The 19304-nt window shown below is 37.7% G+C and overlaps 1 protein-coding gene across 1 annotated transcript in view; it reads left to right on the top strand.

Annotated features, from left to right (window-relative positions):
* LOC105980298 (sister chromatid cohesion protein PDS5 homolog A) overlaps window positions 1–13699 on the top strand; it is a 54004-nt gene extending 40305 nt beyond the window's left edge. The window contains exons 8-15 of the mRNA XM_013009080.1: window positions 2578–2693; window positions 3967–4061; window positions 6344–6489; window positions 8402–8553; window positions 9808–9921; window positions 11438–11519; window positions 11950–11998; window positions 13548–13699. Of these exons, the coding sequence (XP_012864534.1) occupies window positions 2578–2693; window positions 3967–4061; window positions 6344–6489; window positions 8402–8553; window positions 9808–9921; window positions 11438–11519; window positions 11950–11998; window positions 13548–13699 (906 nt within the window). The remainder of the gene's footprint in view (window positions 1–2577; window positions 2694–3966; window positions 4062–6343; window positions 6490–8401; window positions 8554–9807; window positions 9922–11437; window positions 11520–11949; window positions 11999–13547) is intronic.
* The last annotated feature ends 5605 nt before the right edge of the window (window positions 13700–19304 follow it).

Here is a 19304-nt window from a genome sequence, read left to right as displayed (position 1 = left end):
AGCTAGGATTACAGATCTGAGCCACTGGCATGTCTTAACAATTTTATGACATGTTTATAGTGCAGATCAAAAGCCTTCTTTTGTTTGCTTGTATTGGACTTAAACTCAAGAGTAGGGCATTCTCCACTGCTTCATTTCCAGAATTACAGGAGAGTGAGTGAGTGAGTGAGAGTGTGTGTGTGTGTGTGTGTGTGTGTGTGTGTACGTGAACTCAACCCTCAGATCTCAGCCTCCTGAATAACTAGAATTACAGGAGAGCTACTGTTTTGGGGGTCTCTCTCTCCTCTCTTTCTCTGTTGTGTCGTGGGGCCTGGGCACTGTCCCTCAGCTCTTCAGCTCAAGGCTAGCACTCTACCACTTGAGCCACAGTACCACTTCTGGCTTTTTCTGTTTATGTAGTACTGAGGAATTGAACCCAGGGCCTCATGCATGCAAGGCAAGCACTCTACCACTGAGCCAACTTCCCAGTCCCAAGCAGTTTTTTTTTTTTAATTGGTCCTGGGGCTTGAAGTCTGGTCCTAGACCTTGTCCCTGAGGCTAATGTTCTACCACTTGAGACACACAGCGACTTCTGGTGGTCTGAGTGGTTTATTGGAGATAAGAATCTCACAGACTTTCATGTCTGGGCTGATACTGAACTGCAGTCCTCAGATCTCAGCCTCCTGAGTAGCTAGGATTACAGACACGAGCCACCGGTGCCCCTGTTTTAATTTTCAACAAGCAGTGAGACGAATGTATAAATTTACAAATCTAAGATTTTGTTAAATGTCCAGATGAAAAGTTTTTAAGAAAATATTTTTCTAGACCTGTGGTTTTGAACTCTGACATGGATATGGTGGGAGAGGACAACCTCTAGCCCTGTTTTGTTTTTTTGTTTTTAGATACGTTCTGACTGGAACCATAGTTTTCCTAGTGTTAGCTCCCCCCATAGCTTAGGGATGACAAGCCATGTCACTGTACCCAGCTAGATGAAAAGAAGTGTCTCATAAACTTTTCTATACAGATTAACTTCAAATCAGATTATTTCCCATTCTCAGCCTCCCAAGTAACTACAATTACAAATGTGTACTACTGGTACCTGGCTGGGCCCATAGTTTTTATATGACTACAAAATGGCTTGGAACTGGGTAGTAACATCTTAAATGGCTTATGAGGTGTTTTTTTTTTTCTTCTCTTAACCCAGTCTCAATATTCTTTTAAAGCTTTATACTGAACCAGTACTAATTTATTATCTGTCATATAAAATTTTTTATTGTCTTATACCAGTAATAGACATGTGATATCACCTATATTTTGTTCCATTCTGAAATTCTAGCTTGTATTGTTATTATTTTCAATTGAAAAAACTGAGGTTTTGATTAGTTTTGGTAGTAGATGCAATTAGGTTACCCCTTTTGATGTCATATGTATATACTATATAACCTAGGAAAAATTTATGACTGTGGTGGTTTCAGTTTTATTTCCAAACGCTATAAACTCAGCCTGTTACAATTCAGAATCTTTGATTGTACTCCTTTGAGAACATTAAAAATGCTTAGAAAATCCTTCAAATAAAACTTCCATTGATTTTTCTCTGTATGTGCTATTAGACACAGGTTGTATACATAATCTACTTCCAGCATCCAGAGAAGTTAGATTCCTTGGAGTTTTGTAACCTAGCAGCATTCATTGGCTAATACTATCAATAAATGAATAACATTTTGCGTTTAAGAATTTTTTTTCAGCCAGGAGCTTGTGGCTCATGCCTGTAATCGTAGCTAGCTACTCAGGAGGCTGAGATCTGAGGATCGTGGTTCAAAGCCAGCCTGGGCAGGAAAGTCCATGAGACTCTTTTTTCTCCCCTCCCCTCCCCTATCCTTTCCCTTCCCTCCCTTCTCCTCCCCTCTTCTCTCCTCTTTTTTGTTGATCATGGGGCTTGAACTCTGGGCCTGGGTGTTGTCCCTGTTCTCTTCAGCTCAAGACAAGTGCTCTATAATTTGAGCCACAGCTCTATTTCTGGTTTTTTGATGGTTAATTGGAGATAAGAGTCTCATGGACTTTCCTGCCTGGGCTGGCTTTGAACCATGATCCTCAGACCTTAATCTTCTGAGTAGCTAGGATTACAGGCGTGAGCCACTGGCGCTTGGCTTGGGTATGTGTTTACTTTTTTTTTTTTTTTTGGCCTGTCCTGGGGACTGAACCCCAGCCTGGGTACTGTCCCTGAGCTAGCACTCAACCGCTTGAGTTAAACCACCGGAAAACTGGAAGTGGAGCTGTGGCTCAAGTGGTAGAGCACTAGCCTTGAGCTGAAGAGCTCAGGGACAGCACCCAGGCCCAGAGTACAAGCCACATGAACAATGAAATAAAAAGAATTATTTGTAGCTTTGTCCTTGACAGAATTTTTGTTGTAAGATAATACCAAAGAACCAGATGATCTAACATGGAAACATTTCTGGTAGTAAATAAAACACATATGATATATTAAAGTTGTCAACATTATAACCAGAATTGCAAGGTTAGGTCTATTGGAAAGTTTTTCCTTTTTTGTAATCTGAATAGTGTAAATTTGGCTTCATTTACTTTCTTTTTACTTCGTAGAGCAATGATGGAGAAGAAAGATTAGCTGTTGTTCGACTTTTAGCAAAATTGTTTGGCTCTAAAGATTCTGATTTGGCAACTCAAAATCGTCCTCTTTGGCAATGTTTTCTTGGACGGTAAGAAAATTCAGGCTTCTATATTTTGGAGCCACTCTGCTTAAAAATACAGATTTTTAGTTAGGACCTTACTTTATGGCCATGCTGACCTGAAGTACTGCCCTCCGTGTGTTTTCTTCTGATGCTGGGATGACAGGTGTGTGCCACTATGATTATTTTGCTTCTCCCTACCTTGGAATAAGAGGCACTTGCAACTGCGCTCAGCTACTCTGTCTGATCTCTGCCTTCCAAATAAATGGAATTATATGCTTGAACCTCTTTACCTGGCTATTTGGTTATTTTTATGAGATCACTTAAAAAACAGAAATATTTCTATTCAGTTAGAATCACATTATTACCCTACTACTAGAGTTATAATTGAACCCAAGGCCACGCATTTTTGAGAACATGGTGCAATACTGAATTACACCCTAGCCCAATGTAATTTGCCATTAGTAAATACATTCAAAAGTTGTACAGTCTATCTCAAATCTGAATTAATAGACTTAGCATTATTAGATAACTGCACATTGTGTTTCCTATTCATTGGATTCTTATACCAGATCTTTAAAAGAGTATTCTTCTATAAGTTGGTCCTGTCCAGATTAAATTTTTGTGGTGAAGGCAGTATGGTTCACCCTTTTGTATAGTCCCTTTTGAACTTCTGGATCTTCCTTTTATATAAGGTTTTCTTTTTTTCTTTTTTTTTTTTTTTAACCTGGTACTGGTCCCAGGGTTTGAACTCAGGGCTTAGGCTCTGTCCCTGAACTTCTTTGACTCAAGGCTAGCACTTTATTACTTGAAACACAGTGCCACTTCTGGCTTTTTTTGAATACTTTATTGGAGATGAAAGTCTCATGGACCTTCCTTTCCAGGCCTCATACCATGATCCCTAGATCTCAGCCTCCTGAGTAGCTAGGATTACAGGCATGAGCCACCAGTGCCCAGCTAAGGTTTGCTTTATACCCAAATTTTTGAATTCTTTTCTCTTAAACATTTTTCAGACTGATTTTGTGTTCTGAATTTTTCTTGTTTTTAGTATAAATGAAAAGGTCTCGGCATTTTAGGTCTACAAAATTAGTTTGGTGTTGGGGTTATATAATATTCTGATTTTTACTGGTTTTAGCATGGTAAATTCAATTTTTTCAAATACTTTTTAAGTTATGTATATTTTTGTTTACTTCTGTACTTTATATTCTTTCATCAGAGCATATTAGCTGTCATAACATTTTGTTATAAACATTTACATATTGGATTATCTTATTTGACGATAACTTTTATGTTCTCTATGTAGATTTAACGACATTCATGTTCCTGTGAGATTAGAAAGTGTAAAATTTGCCAGTCACTGTTTAATGAATCATCCAGATTTAGCAAAGGACCTTACAGGTAAGTTACCTGAGTTACCTGGTAGTTTATTACACATATTAATCACAAAAATAACCCATGGACTTGTACATGCCAGACAAAATACCACTGAGCTATAAACACAACCCCAGGGCTGGGAAGGTGGCTCAGTGGTAGAGCGCTTGCCTTGCATACATGAGGCCCTGGGTTCGATTCCTCAGCACCACATAAGCAGAAAAAAAAAGGCCGGAAGTGGCGCTGTGGCTTAAGTGGTAGAGCACTCGCCTTGAGCTGAAAAGCTGAGGGACAGAACCCAGGCCCAGAGTTCAGGCCTCACGACCAGCCCTCCCCCCCCCAAAAAAAAAACCCAAAATAAATTATTTTTTTTTAAATTGTTATGAAAGTGGTATACAGAGGGGTTGTAGTTACATAAGTCAGGGAATGATTATTTTTTTTGGACAATGTTACCTTGATCTCTCCTGCCAAAATAAAATTTAAATGTCCCCTGTGATTTAACTTCAGTTTCTAAATAGGATTTAATCCTTATCCCCTCTCCTTCCCTCCCTTCTCTTTCCTTCTTTCCTTTTGGTGCTGCTACTGGGGCTTGGACTCAGGATATGCTCTTGTATAGCATTTTCACTTGAGACTGGCATTCCACCACTTGAACCACATTCAACTTTCAGCTTTTTGCTGGTTAATTGGAAACAATAGTTTCATGCATTTGTCTGCACAAGCTGGCTTTCAACTGGGATCATCAGATCTTAGTCTCCCGAGTAGGATTATACTCGTGAGCCAGCTGCTCTTGCCCTGCATAGTTTCAAATAATTATTTTTTATGGAATGGGAAATGATTTCATCTTTATAAAATAAAATTACAACTTAAATCTTCACATTTTGGCCATTTGAAATTTTTTAGATGGGGGAGGGAAGGGATAGTGAGAGAACAACAAGGGAAGGGGTAACAGACAGTGCTTGACAAGCACTGTGCTCATTGCCTTACTCATGCATCCAACCCCTCTGTACAGCATCTTTACAGTAAAATTAACTTAAAAAATATTTTAGGAACCATAGTATGAGAAGATAAGCCTTTGAGAACGTATGACTTTTGGCATATTCACAAGTCATATCTACCAATAAGCAGAAAAAGTAATTGTAAGCAGGGTACTAGTGACACTAGCCTATAATCCTAAGCTACTCAGGAGGGCTGAGATCTGAGGACAGCAATTTGAAGCCAGCTGGGGCAGGAATGTCTGTGAGACTTTATTTTTTTATTTTGTCAGTCCTAGAGTTTGAATTCAGGGCCTGGGCACTGTCCCTGAGCTTCTTTTGCAGGTTAGCACTCTACTACTTGAGCCACAGCACTACTTCTGGCTTTTTTTCTGTGTATGTAGTACTGAGGAATGGAACCCAGGGCTTCATGCATGCTAGGCAAGCACTCTATCACTAAGCCACATTCCCAGCCCTCTGTGAGATTTTTTTTTTAATTTAATTTTATTTTATTTGTGAGCATACTGTACAGAGGAGTTACAGTTACATGGGCAGGATCCTCTGTGAGACTTTTATTTCCAATAAACTACTCAGAAAAATACAGGAGAGTTGATCTGGCTGAAGTGATAGAATGCAAGCTTTGAGCACAAAGAGGCTCAGGGATACTATCCAGCACTGGCAAAAAGCATTTATCTTCTGGAAAAGTGATGACATTTTGATTAGACTAGAATTATTTACTCTTCAGTTAAACCATTTGAACCTACCTATTGGATAGTACCAAATACTCAATTTTATATCATCACTTATCACCTAACTTCTTATCATTTTTCTGTATTTCTTTTTACGTCTTTTAGTTGTAAATCAAATAGTGTGTTATTTCACTTTTTCACTAAAATGCATTCTTTCTTAATATGTACTATGAGCCTGGTATAGCAGTGACTTACGCCTATAATCCTGGCTACATAGGAAGCTGAGATGTGAGAATCATGTTTCAGAGCCAGCCTGGGCAGGAAAGACTCCAGTTATTTAGCAAGAAAGCCATAAGTGGTGCTGTGGTTCAAATGGTAGAGCACTAAAATAGCCCAGGGACAGTACCCAGGTCCTGAGTTCAAGCCCAGTACCAGCACCAAAACAAAACAAGACAAAAAAACTGTACTATGCAGACATAAGGAGTTTCTTACTATCACAGAGTACTTACTACTGCATTAAAATGATTTTCATTTTGTGCAACATTTTATACTGTTTGAATTTGGACAAAAACTTAAAGCATTATTCTTCTGTCATTCTGAATCATGACAAATTACCTAACATTTACCTTAAGTTTATTTTTCCTTATAGAATATTTGAAGGTTAGATCACATGATCCAGAAGAAGCTATTCGTCATGATGTCATTGTTACTATCATAACAGCTGCCAAAAGAGATCTTGCCTTAGTAAATGACCAGCTACTTGGCTTCGTAAGAGAAAGGACACTGGATAAACGGGTAAAGTGTTAGGACTTTTATTCTTTCCTAACTTACTGTGTTTAAATTGTTTGCTAAATGAATTCATTATTTTCTTTTTTTGGGGGGGGGTGGTCCGGTCGTGGGGCCTGAACTCTGGGCCTGGGCGCTGTCCCTCAGCTCTTCAGCTCAAGGCTAGCACTCTACCACTTGAGCCACAGCGCCACTTCTGGCTTTTTTCTTTTTTTTGCTTATGTGGTGCTGAGGAATCGAACCCAGGGCCTCAGGCATGCAAGGCAAGTGCTCTACCACTGAGCCACCTTCCCAGCCCCGAATTCATTATTTTCTATAATAAAAACCATTATTCTTGTGGAATGTGGTGGCTCATGCCTATACTCCTCAGGTGGCTGAGATCTGAGGATCATAGTTTGAATCCAGTTCAGATAGATAAGAGACACTGTTAACTCCAATTAGTCTGCAGAAAGCTAGAACAGTGGAGTTGTTTGAAGTGGCATAGTGCCAGCCATGAGCAAAATGCAGAATGATAGGTTGAGATCCTGAGTGTAAGCCCTGGTGTGATAAGTGTACTCACACATATACACAGAAGCATTATTCTGTAACATTAGCTACAGTTTTTGCATGTAAAACTGAGATTACTATTAAATTCTGAGCTTTAGGTTTCCTAGGTATTCCTTTTTTTTTTTAGCAAGATACTAATACATTGTTCAGGTTGTTTTTGAACTTACTGTATAGGCAAAGTTGATCTCAAACTTGTGAGCTTCCTTGCGCCACTTCAGTTTTCTGGTGGTTTATTGGAGATAAGAGTCTTACAAACTTGGCTGCCGGGGCTGGCTTTGAAGATCTTTGCCTCCTGAGTAAGCTAGGATTACTGGTATGAGCCACCAGTGCCTGCCTCTTTTTTGTCTTCCCCCCCAATTGTATAAAGGGACTTCATTGTGCTTTTTTTTTTGGTCCGTCGTGGGGCTTGAACTCTGAGCTTGGGCGCTGTCCCTGCGCTTTTCAGCTCAAGGCCAGTACTCTACCACTTGAGCTACAGCGCCACTTCCAGTTTTCTAGTGGTTTATTAGAGATAGGAGTCTCACAGTCTTTCCTACCCAGGCTGGGTTTGAACCTCGATCCTCAGATCTCAGCCTCCTGAGTAGCTAGGATTACAGACGTGAGCCACCCGTGGCCGGCTTTCATTGTGCTATTTACAACATGGAATCCTAGTGTATTTTACCAACTAACACAGTACCTGAATTTCCCTTTGAATCTACCATGTAAACAGAATAAATTCTTTGTAACTGTTGCTTTGATTCTTGATAATGAATTTTTTTTGGGGGGGGGTTAGTCGTGGGTCTTGAACTCTGGGCCTGGGCACTGTCCCTCAGCTCTTCAGCTCAAGACTAGCACTCTACCACTTGAGCCACAGCGCCACTTCCAGCCTTTTCTGTTTATGTGTTGGTGACAAATCGAACCCAGGGCCTCATGCATGCAAGGCAAGCACTCTACCACCAAGCTATCACCCCAGCTTCAATTTTTTTCTTCTTCTGGGGTGGTACTAAAGCAGACTAAATCATCCTATATGTTAAAGCCCTAATTTGCAGTGATTTTATATATGTATATATTTTTTTAATTTGTAATCACGTCTAAAACTTGGCCAGTATGTTTTTTGAGGGAATCAAATGAAATAATCTATAACATTTACTGTTGCTTTGAGAGAAATAAAAAATTGGTAATTTCTATGCCAGCTTAGAACTATTTATACAAACTAAAGTAGTCTCATTTCTAAGTAAGAACATTGATAATAATTTGTAATTTTGTAAAAGCTGCTTAAAAATATTCTTCTACAATATATTTCTACATAAAATTGTTTGTTCTAACTGGTGAAGCCTTAGCAGTGTTTGCAGATTAGTATAAAGATTTGTTATCTAATGAACGTTACATTTTCTAGTGGAGAGTAAGAAAAGAAGCTATGATGGGTCTGGCACAACTTTATAAAAAATACTGTCTTCATGGTGAAGCAGGAAAGGAAGCTGCAGAGAAAGTCAGCTGGATAAAGGACAAACTTCTACATATTTATTATCAGAACAGCATTGATGACAAGTGAGTCTTAATATGTTGGTTAAAACCTTAATGTAATCTGCTTTTCACTTGTGTTGTCTATTTCAGTTTTAAATAATTTGTTTCTAAGTTAGCAGTTATTTCTGCATATTTATACATTGTATATTTAAGTAAGACCCTGTTTATGATTGAATAGTAACCTAATAGTGAAATAAACATGGACTTTGGAGGTATACTAGAGACTAAAGTTTTATTCTGCCCCTTACAATTTAGAATGTAATTCCTGTGTCTGTTTTATATAAAAGTGAAAAATAATAATGCCTTCCTCACTGGATTTTCATGTGGATTAAATAAATATAAAGCATCATGGTGCAGTTCCCATAGTAATAAGCACTGATAATTTATTTTTGCAGTACAATCTCTACCAATCAAAGAAATACTGATTTGCTTTCATTTTGTGTTTCTATTTTTGTATTATACTAATAACCTTGGTTGTTATGAAATACTTTGCAATGTTTCATTGAATTGAAATTGCTTAGTTATCACTGGATATATATTCCATTGGTTAAATGAAAAGCTTTTGTTCTCTTATTCCACTGATAATGAGTAGTATATTTAAAGCAAGCAGGAAGAATATTCCACGGTTGATAAGGAAGAAAAAACCAATGTGCACATTTTTCAGGAAATAACAGAAAATAAATCCTTCTGTTTTTACTACATGACAGGATGGAAAAGGAACAAATTATAATTGGAGGAAGTTAGTGTGTTTCTTGAGAATTACCTTTACCTGGAACCATACCTTTATATATAGTCTTACCTAATTCATTGGAGTTCTAGACTTCTAAGAATTGGATGTGACAGCCTAACTTTCTATATTTAAGAATAATATTCAGGAGGCTGAGATCTGAGGATCAAGGTTGGAAGCCAGCCCAGGCTTCCAATAAACTTCCAAAAAAGCCTGAAATGGAGCTGTGGCTCCAAGTGGTAGAACACTGTGTCCTGAGCAAAAATCTCAGGGACAGCTCCTAAGCCCTGAGTTCAGACCCAGAAGCAGTGCATGTGCGTACGCATACACACACACTCAAAATAATACTTTACAATTCTAGAACAAATGTTTCATAATGATAGATGATAGTGTAAATAAAGCCACAGTACAAACTGTAAATCTTCCAACTCAAGGAACTGATCATTGTATATGTGCCTGTAACTACGACTACTGGTGTACTTTAAAATGGTTAAAATGACTATTGCCTCTAAATTAATTATATTTTGGGGGGTTATTTTGTTGTTTTCTAGACTGTTAGTAGAGAAAATTTTTGCCCAGTATCTTGTTCCCCACAACCTGGAAACAGAAGAAAGAATGAAATGCTTATATTATTTATATGCTAGTTTGGATCCAAATGCTGTAAAGTAAGTTACTTCCAAATGACTGATTTATTTTCTTATGTGAATTTTGTTTTTTATATTAGAAAAATATTATTACTTATATATGTAGAAATAGTGTGTTGTTATATGTCCCGGGCTAACCTTAAACTCAAGATAGCCCGTACTGACCTCAGGCTTGGTGATACTGTTACCACAGTCTGCAAAATACTGAAATTCTAGGCATGAACCACTGTACCTGGGCAAAAAAGAATAAGAAATTAACACTGCTGCAATTATAATGTTTTTTATGTTTCACCTTCCTGTAGTTACATATTTAGTTATTATGTCTCTAGTCTCTTGATCTGGAGCCATGTTTAATCTTTGCTTTGCTTTTATGTGTTTTGGATGTGTTTGCAGACAGGCAATTGTTTTATGTCATATGGTCTCAATTTGGATTCTCCCAGTGTTTCCTTATTCTTAGACCAGGGGTAGGGAACTTTTTTTTTGAACCATGGGCCATTTATATCAGCAGAAGAGGGCCATATGAGTACAGGCTAATGGTCTCAATCAGCTGACAAGCATATTTGTCTCTCATTATGTACCAGATCATTTAGAGGGCTTTATACAGCCTGTGGACTGATTTTCCCCACCCATGTCTTAGACTATATCATATCTTTTTAGCAGAAATTCTGTGAAGATAATCTTATATCCCTGATATACCACATCAGCAGATGTTAACTATTTTAAAGCTTTGCAAATGAGTGATAATTCTGACTCCTGGTGGCAAAAACAATCCTGGTTTACTGTTTTTATCAGCCACTGTATGTATCTGTCCCAAATATTCAGATACAATAGCTTTCTACAGGTGCTCTTTGTAACCCTGAATGCATGGAGAAGATCTATGAGAAAAGGAAGTTAATGTTTATAGAGAAAAGAGAATAAAATAAAAACCATTTAAAGTGTTTTTTTAATGTACTCATTACATGACTTCTGGAAATGATAATTCCCTCTATGCATCACCTTAATAACAATAAACTTATATTTAAAAATAAGTGTTTTTCTGGAATCTACATCACTATAAGATACTTTATTTTCCATGGTTCAAACCCTTGATACAGGATTATCCCTATATCTGTCCTTTGCCTTCTGCTTCTTGTCTGATAGACAACCATTCCCGCTCTGTACTTGAGGCATGTATATGCCACACATTTAGACATTTTATCTTTCCTGGTCTAGAACTCTGTAGCTGCCTTTGTTTAGGACAACTTTCAAGAAATTGTTTATTTACCTGGCAAGATCTTACTGACTTGTGAACTCTCAGTGGTAGAGTTCTTTCCTAGCATTCATGAGGCTTTGGATTTAAATCCCAGCACAGCCTTTACTGAAAACTAAAAAATTCCTTTTATGAAAACCCTTGTATTTGTACTTAAATCCTAATAAGTTGTTTCTTAAAAACTTTTATGTGGATGTACAAAAGTAGTGTTTCCATATCAACAATAAGAAAAGTTATATTAATGTATTCTTTTTTTATTAATGTATGCTTATATTTTTAACTTTATAGAGCTCTCAATGAAATGTGGAAGTGTCAGAACATGCTTCGGAGTCATGTACGGGAACTATTGGATTTGCACAAGCAGCCTACTGTAGGTTCCTGAATGGTTTAAGTCATCGGTTATTTGCAGTGTTCATTTTTTTTTTTTTTTTTCTTTTTGCCAGTCCTGGGGCTTAACCTCAGGGCCGGGGCACTGTCCCTGAGCTTCTTTTTGCTCAAGGCTAGCACTCTGCTACCTGAGCCACAGTGCCACTTCTGGCTTTTCTGTGTTTGTTGTACTGAGGAGTCAAACCCAGAGCTTCCTGCATGGTTTACCAAATTTGGTTTCTGTCTTTCTTGCTCAGGCTAACATCTCAGCCTCCTGAGTAGCTAGATTACAGGCGTAAGCCACCAGTGCCGGGCTTATACATTGTGATTTTTAAGTATGACCCACATTGCATAGTAATGAGAGTTGATTTTTCTTGGAGAAATTTATTACTGCATATGACACCTTGTTCTTTTGTTTCTGTTTTAAATTTCAGTCAGAGGCTAACTGTTCTGCCATGTTTGGGAAACTGATGACTATAGCAAGTGAGTATATTTATTTACCAGTAAATATATAATGAATATCAAAATCCACTAATTTATCCAATATGAATGAAATTTTTCAAAAACCAATTCTGTACGATGGAAGGAGTAACATTTATGGAGAAGGAGTATACTTAAAAACTGACTGGTTGAATAGAAACCCCTTTGTACAACTGGGGCTTATTATAAGGTAATAAAAAAGAAATGTAATCCTTATCTTGATTGCATTTATGTTTGTCTGATTTTTCTCTTTAATTGCTTAGTATTTTTAAAAATTTTATTGTAATAGGGTGGTGTTCAAAAGGGTTACCACTTCATAAGTCAGTAATGAGTACTTTTTTTTTTTTGGTCAGTTGTGGGGCTTGAACTCAGGGCTTGGGAGCTGTTCCTGAGTTTTTTGCTCAAGGCTAACACTAGCACTTTGAGCCCCCAGCTCTACTTTGGGTTTTCTGGTGGTTTATTGGAGATAAGAGGATACAGGTGGACCCATTGCAACAATGAGATGTACAAGTTGTTATGTCAAAAAAACAAACTTTATAACTTTGGTGGGGGGGACGACAAAGGAGGAAGCAACAATGCTTGATAAGAAATGTACTCATTATCTTGCCCATGTAATTGTAACCCTTCTATTCGGTATTTTCACAATTTTTTTTTAAGAAAAGCTCACAGACTTTTCTGCCCCAAGCTAGTTTTGAACCATGATCCTTCGATACCAGCCTCCTGAGTAGCTAGTATAACAGGCCTGAGCCCAGCAAGTACAATTATTTTTTAATAGTATCACCCTTTTACTTGCTGGTCTAGGCGTGCTGTCCCTGAGCTGCATTTTGCTCAAAGCTAGTGCTCTACCACTTGAGCTACTGTGCCACTCCCAGCTTTTTCTGAGAAGTTTATTAGAGATGAAAGTCTTACAGACTTTCCTGACCAGGCTGGCTTCTATCTCAGCCTCCTGAGAAGCTAGGATTACAAGTGTGAACCATTTGGTGTCTGGCTATCCCTTCGCTTTTTAAAAATGTATGTTGATTGATCGATTGATTGATTGCCAGTCCTGGGGCTAGAACTCTGGGCTAGACACTGTCCTTGAGCTTCTTTTGCTCAAGGCTGGCACTCTACCACTTGAGCCACAGCACCACTTTCTGTCTTTTTTCTGTGTATATGGTGCTGAGGAATTGAATCCAGGGCCTCATGCATGCAAGGCAAGGACTCTAACCCTAAGCCACATTCCCAATCCCTCCCTCCCCCGCTTCACTTTTAAAGAAGCTTACTTTTTATTTAAAGTTTTTCTTTTTTTTCTTTTTCGGTCTTGGGGCTTGAACTCTGGGTTTGGGCGCTGTCCCTGCACTCTTCAGCTCAAGGTGAGCGCTCTACCACTTGAGCCACAGCACCACTTCAGGTGTTCTAAGTGGTTTATTGGAGATAAGAGCCTGCCTGGGCTGGCTTTGAACCGCAATCCTCAGATCTCAGCGCCCTGAATAGCTAAGATTACAGGCATGAGCCACTGGTGCTTGGCTAGTAGTTTTTCTTTACTAATATTTCTTTATTCTTAATTTTGTAGAGAATTTGCCTGACCCTGGGAAAGCACAAGATTTTGTGAAGAAATTTAACCAAGTTCTTGGTGATGATGAGAAACTGCGGTCTCAGTTGGAGTTACTTATCAGCCCAACCTGTTCATGCAAACAGGCAGATGTTTGTGTGGTTAGTAAATGATATTTTTACTTTCAGTTATAGAAATATTCATTAAAACCTTTTTTACATTCACTGCTTGTGTAAACAAAATTGTGAGGATTTGGTTACTTAAGCGTGTATCTGTGTTCAACTTAGTTCTCTTGACTATACACTCTTGACTATGTACGCTCCAATTACAGATCTAACTAACAGATTTACCTAAGCCCAAGAAACTTTTTAGGAATTGAACAAGATAAAGTGTTTTGTATCTAGTGGACACTCACTGAATGAATGCAAGAGTTTTCTAAATGCTGTTTGTGCATGCATTTATTTTCTTACGTATTGACATGAAATAACCTGTCAACAAATTACCTATCTAAATGTCTGTGTATGTGGTTTCACTTACAGATAAGGCAAATTCCTATGTAAACTTTTGTCCTCATTCTGTTCTTGGACTCCTTATTTTGTAGAAAACCATGAAACTGTCAAGAAAGAAAACTTCATCTGTTCATTTATTCAGCATTTTAAGAGACAGGGTCCTAGGTTTGAATTCAGCTTTACCATTTACTACCAATGTGACCTTTAGTAAGTTACTCAATTTTTTTGAGCTTGTTTTTCTCACCTATATATGCTAACAATCTCTTAGGATTTTATATATACTATACTATTTCCTAATGTATGGTCCTGGATTGAATTACACTATATACCTTATAGTATTCATACATGATCCATATTATTTTGGCACCAGGCTTACAGAGATCAATAAGAGAAGGATAGTTATTTTATGCCTACCTCTGCCTGCTGTATAGCATGCCTTCACATCTTTCTTTGTCTTTTTTGTCACTTGTGGAGCTTGAAGTCAGGGGTCTGGGTGCTGTCCCTGAGTTCTTTTTTCTCAAGACTGGTTAGCATTCTAATGCTGTGAGCCACAGTACTACTTCCAGTTTTCTGGTGGCTAGTTGGAAATAAAACTTTCCTGCCTGGCCTGGCTTTGAATCATGATCTTCAGATCTCAGCCTCCTGAGTAGCTAGGATTACAGATGTGAGCTACCCACCTGGTGTGGCTTGTTTGGTAGGATCTTCACTACCTTTTTGTCCAGGTTGGCCTTGGGGCACAATTTTTTTCTCTGGCTCCCAAGTAGCTGGGATTATAGGTATGCCACATCTGATAACATTTAAAGAAAGATTTTATTTGCTCTCTTTGCTTTTGAGTTTCATATTATTATCCTACAGAAAAATTTATTATACATACATGCTTATATACATATACTTTTTAAAATTATCTTCAAATGGTAAGAATTTTAACTTAACATGCTTGTTTATATGTACAATGCTTCTCCATCATTGTGACTTCATCATCCACGTGCCCACTTGTAAAGTGTCTAGTCCCATTATCACATATGTACATTGTGGATTATGACTGCTTGCCATTCCTCTCCATTTGTCTGCCTACTGTTGGAATTCTAGAGTAAAATAGCTTGAAAATACCCAAGTGATATTTGTTAGACTAGAAATGTAAAATATGTAAAACAGATGATTTGACCAATATAATCCTGAAATTATTGTATAAGTTATACAGTGCCAAGAAGTTCTTTCTGGTTTTAGAAATCAGGGAAATGCAGCCATATTGCATGCTGATAATCCAAAGCAGGAACATTAATAGTTGGAGGCCAGTATAAGCTATATAGCATGAGTCTCTCCAAAAACGAAATAAACAGCTTCGTGCCTTTGTCCAGAATACCTCTCATTATTCTTCCTTTTCCCATGGGCTACTTAACGTTAGTTATGTATTTTCTCTCATATCTTTGTTCTGATGTACAAGCCAGGCTGGGCACTTGTACACCTGTAATCCTAGTTACTCAGGAGGCTGAGATCTACTGATTGAAAACCAGCCTGGGCAGACAAGTTTGTGAGACTGTGATCTCTAGTTAACTACCAAGAAGACAGAAGTGGAAGTGTGGCTCAAGTGGTAGAGTGCTAGCCTTGAGCACAAAACTCAGGGGAAGTACCCAGACTCTTGGTCTCAGGACCAGCACCCAAAAACAAGCACATGTGGCATATGTGTATAGTCTTAGCTACTTAGGAATCTGAGATCTGAGTATGACAGTTCAAAACCAACCTGGGTAAGAAAGTCTGTGAAACTTACCTCCAATTAACCATAAAAGTTAGAAGTAGAGCTGAGGCTCTGAGGCTCAAGTAGGAGGCTGCTAGTCTTGAGCAACAAATCTCAGGGACATATGTCTAAGCTCTTGAGTTCAAGCCCAAGGGCCGACACAGTAAGAAAGAGGGAGGAGAGAGTAAGGAGAAGAAAAACATAAATGCAAATTTTAGTCTGTAATATTGTATAATTTTGATCCCATCTTTCAGGGATTCGTTCACTTCACGAGAGATGGACATTATTCAGTAATAGAATTTATAGAACGTAACTCTATTAGTTCCCTTTCTTATTCCAAGTTCTATTTTTGAAAAATTTTTAGGAAACTATTTTTAGCAAGGCATATTAATAGAGACATACTAGGTATGTGTGTGTGTGTGCATGTATATAGTGATGATTGTGCAAGAGGGTTTGTAATATTATATTTCATTTTGACTTTAGGTTTTATGTATCTACATATAGGTTCTATAAAAGGACAGCTGTGCTTGCTGGTTTATATTGCTTTGCTTTTCTATGATAGCTACTTCCAAATTTTAAGGTTTTCTAAGAAGTTTAACATTTAGTAAGATAGTCCTAAATCTGAATTTCATCTGTGCCACTTAATACCATGTTAGTCAGTAAGTAAATATTTCTGAACTTGACATTCTTTATAGTGATTTTGAGGCTAGCCAGGGCTACAGTAACTACATTTTATCTGGGGCAGGAGGGACACCTGCCTATAGGATTATTCTTAGGAAGTTCAAATATTGTCACTTGATCATATGTCCTCCCTCCAACATGTCCATTCTGTTACAATTCATTACATAACGTAGTGTTTCAGATGATAGTATTGTTAACAGTTTCTCACTCATCTTATAGGTGAGATGACAAAAACACACATATACTTTGATAAACAATACAGTGTGATAAGTATGCTAGTAGAATCATATGCTTTGGTAATGCAAAAGTGCATCACTCATTCTAGTTAAGATTGGGCATCAGAAGAAATGGTGTAAGTATATAAGATGAACATGGGTGGCCTTTGAGTTGAGATGTTTGAGACTTAAGATTTAGCGTAGTTAAATATCCTTGAGAAGATTGGAAGGAATACTTGTTAGGATTTTCGTTGTTGTTTTGTGCCGTTTCTGGAGATTGAAGTCAGGGTCTGGGCTGTGTCCCTTGAGGTTTTTTTTATGCTCAAGGCTAATGTTCTTCCACTTGATACAGCTCCACTTTCAACTTTTTAGTAATTAATTGGAGATGAGTCTCACCAACTTTCCTGCTTGGGCTGATGTCGAACTGCGATCCTCAGATCTCAGCCTCCTTAATAGCTAGGATAATATGATTCACTGGAGCCCAGCTGATTGCTCTTTCCACTGCTCCGTATTTCAGTAAGAATGATGTGCATGATACTTCAGTCTAAGAGTTAAGCCTTTGGGAATTCCTTATGAGAAATTAGTGTAAATTGTACATACTAATATTACCCCCCCCATAGGAATTATTTTAATTGGTTAAGGAGAAAATGTATGACAGGGATTAATATACATAGGAAGTGATTCTTTCTTTAAAAAATGAAAGTTTTAACTATACAAGAATGGCTTACTTTTTAACTATATTAAGAATTTAAAGCCAGGAGCCAATGGCTCATGCCTGTAATCCTAGCTACTCAGGAGGCTGAGATCTGAGGATTGTGGTTCAAAACCAGCCCAGGCAGGAAAATCCATGAGACTCTTATCTCCAATAAACCACTAGAAAACCGGAAATGGCACTGTGGCTCAAGCGGTAGAGTGCTCACCTTGAGCTGAAGAGCGCAGGGAGAGTGCCCAAGCCCCAGAGTTCAAGCCCCACTACCGGTCCAAAAAAAAAAAAAATTAACCAGAGACTAGATACAGTTCCTTATGGAATATCTAGGAATAATTTGATGGTCAGATTATTAATAATTAAAATTCTAGAGGCAGAAGTTTGCAGTTCTCACTTATTCCTGGACAATTTCCTCTAGAACTTTTCAGTATTTCCCTATCCTACCCTTTTCTTTGAAGCCAGGTCTCTCTATGGTTGTCCAGGTTGGTCTCAAGTAGTTTTTCATGAGCTGAAGCAAGAAGCTAAATAGCTAGAACCAAAAATATGTGACATTGTGACTTGCTAAAAGAAAATCATCAAATTCTAAAATAATAAGAAAACATTCATGAGGATATATGTTTCAAAAATAATACATTTAAAAGGTTTTCTAAGCAATTTCAGGGACGAAATAAAAGCAAAAATCACTACAAAATCACATTCCCTTCTGTTCTCTACTATCCAGATTTCCCATTCATTACTGAAAGTATGAATTTTAATGTGGGTCTAAAAGAGAAAAATGCTTTATGCAGGTTTTAAGTCTAATTTTTTATACAGTATTTTTATTTGGAAAAAACATGGAAGTAAATTATACTCAAAGTAACTCTTTTCTTTCTATAGAGAGAAATAGCTCGGAAACTTGCGAATCCTAAGCAACCAACTAATCCTTTTCTAGAGATGGTCAAATTTTTGTTGGAACGAATTGCACCTGTACATATTGATTCAGAAGCTATAAGGTAAGCTAGGGAATAAACATACTAAAAAATAATTTTCATCTTAAACTACAATATTGTAAGTTTAAATTTTGGAACATTACAAAGAACATTACGATAGACATTCCTGTGAACCTCTCCTAGTGGCAATGAAACAGTTTTCATCTTATATGGCTTTTTATGGTGCTTTGTATTATTTAAGTTTTTGGGCAGCCAGACACCAGTGGTTTATTCTTATAATCGTAGCTATTCAGGAAGCTGTGACAAAACTAAGGATTGAAGTTTCAAAACAGCCCAAGAGACTCTTACCTCCAGTTAACCAGGAAGAAGCCAAACTGGAAGTGTGGCTCAAGTGATAGTGCTAGCCTTGAGTGAGCAAGCTTAAAGCCCCTGAATTTAAGCTCCTGTATCTGTCAAAGAAGAATTCTTTCTTGAGTGAGGGAAATAGCTTAAGGGACAAAGTGCCTACCTATCAAGCATAAGACTTTAGTTTAAACCACCTTAAAAAATTATGTGTATTTCTGTTCTATATATGCTCATTAAAGAAAATCCAATCCAGGGACAGTGAGTCTCTCCTATAATCCTAACTGCTCAAGAGGCTTTGAGGATTGTGGTTCAAAGCCAGCCCAGGCAGGAAAGTTTGTGAGACTCCAGTTAACCAGTAAAAAGTGAAACTGTAGTTCAAGTGTGGTAGAATACTTGCATGATAAAGCTCAGGGATAGCACCAAGGTCTTATGCCCCAGAACTGACATACAGGACAAAAGATTGTAATTATTACTTTTTTGATCTAGTAGTCTTACTAATTTATACTTTTTTTAATAGTGCACTAGTAAAATTGATGAATAAATCAATTGAGGGGACTGCAGATGATGAAGAGGAGGGTGTAAGTCCAGATACTGCTATTCGTTCAGGACTTGAGCTTCTTAAGGTATTTTTGAAACAGTTTTATTTCCATTTATTTCC

The sequence above is a fragment of the Dipodomys ordii genome, unplaced genomic scaffold (assembly GCF_000151885.1).
Source record: "Dipodomys ordii isolate 6190 unplaced genomic scaffold, Dord_2.0 Scaffold8, whole genome shotgun sequence".
Taxonomy (NCBI): domain Eukaryota; kingdom Metazoa; phylum Chordata; class Mammalia; order Rodentia; family Heteromyidae; genus Dipodomys; species Dipodomys ordii.
This window is presented reverse-complemented; position numbering and strand designations above follow the sequence as displayed.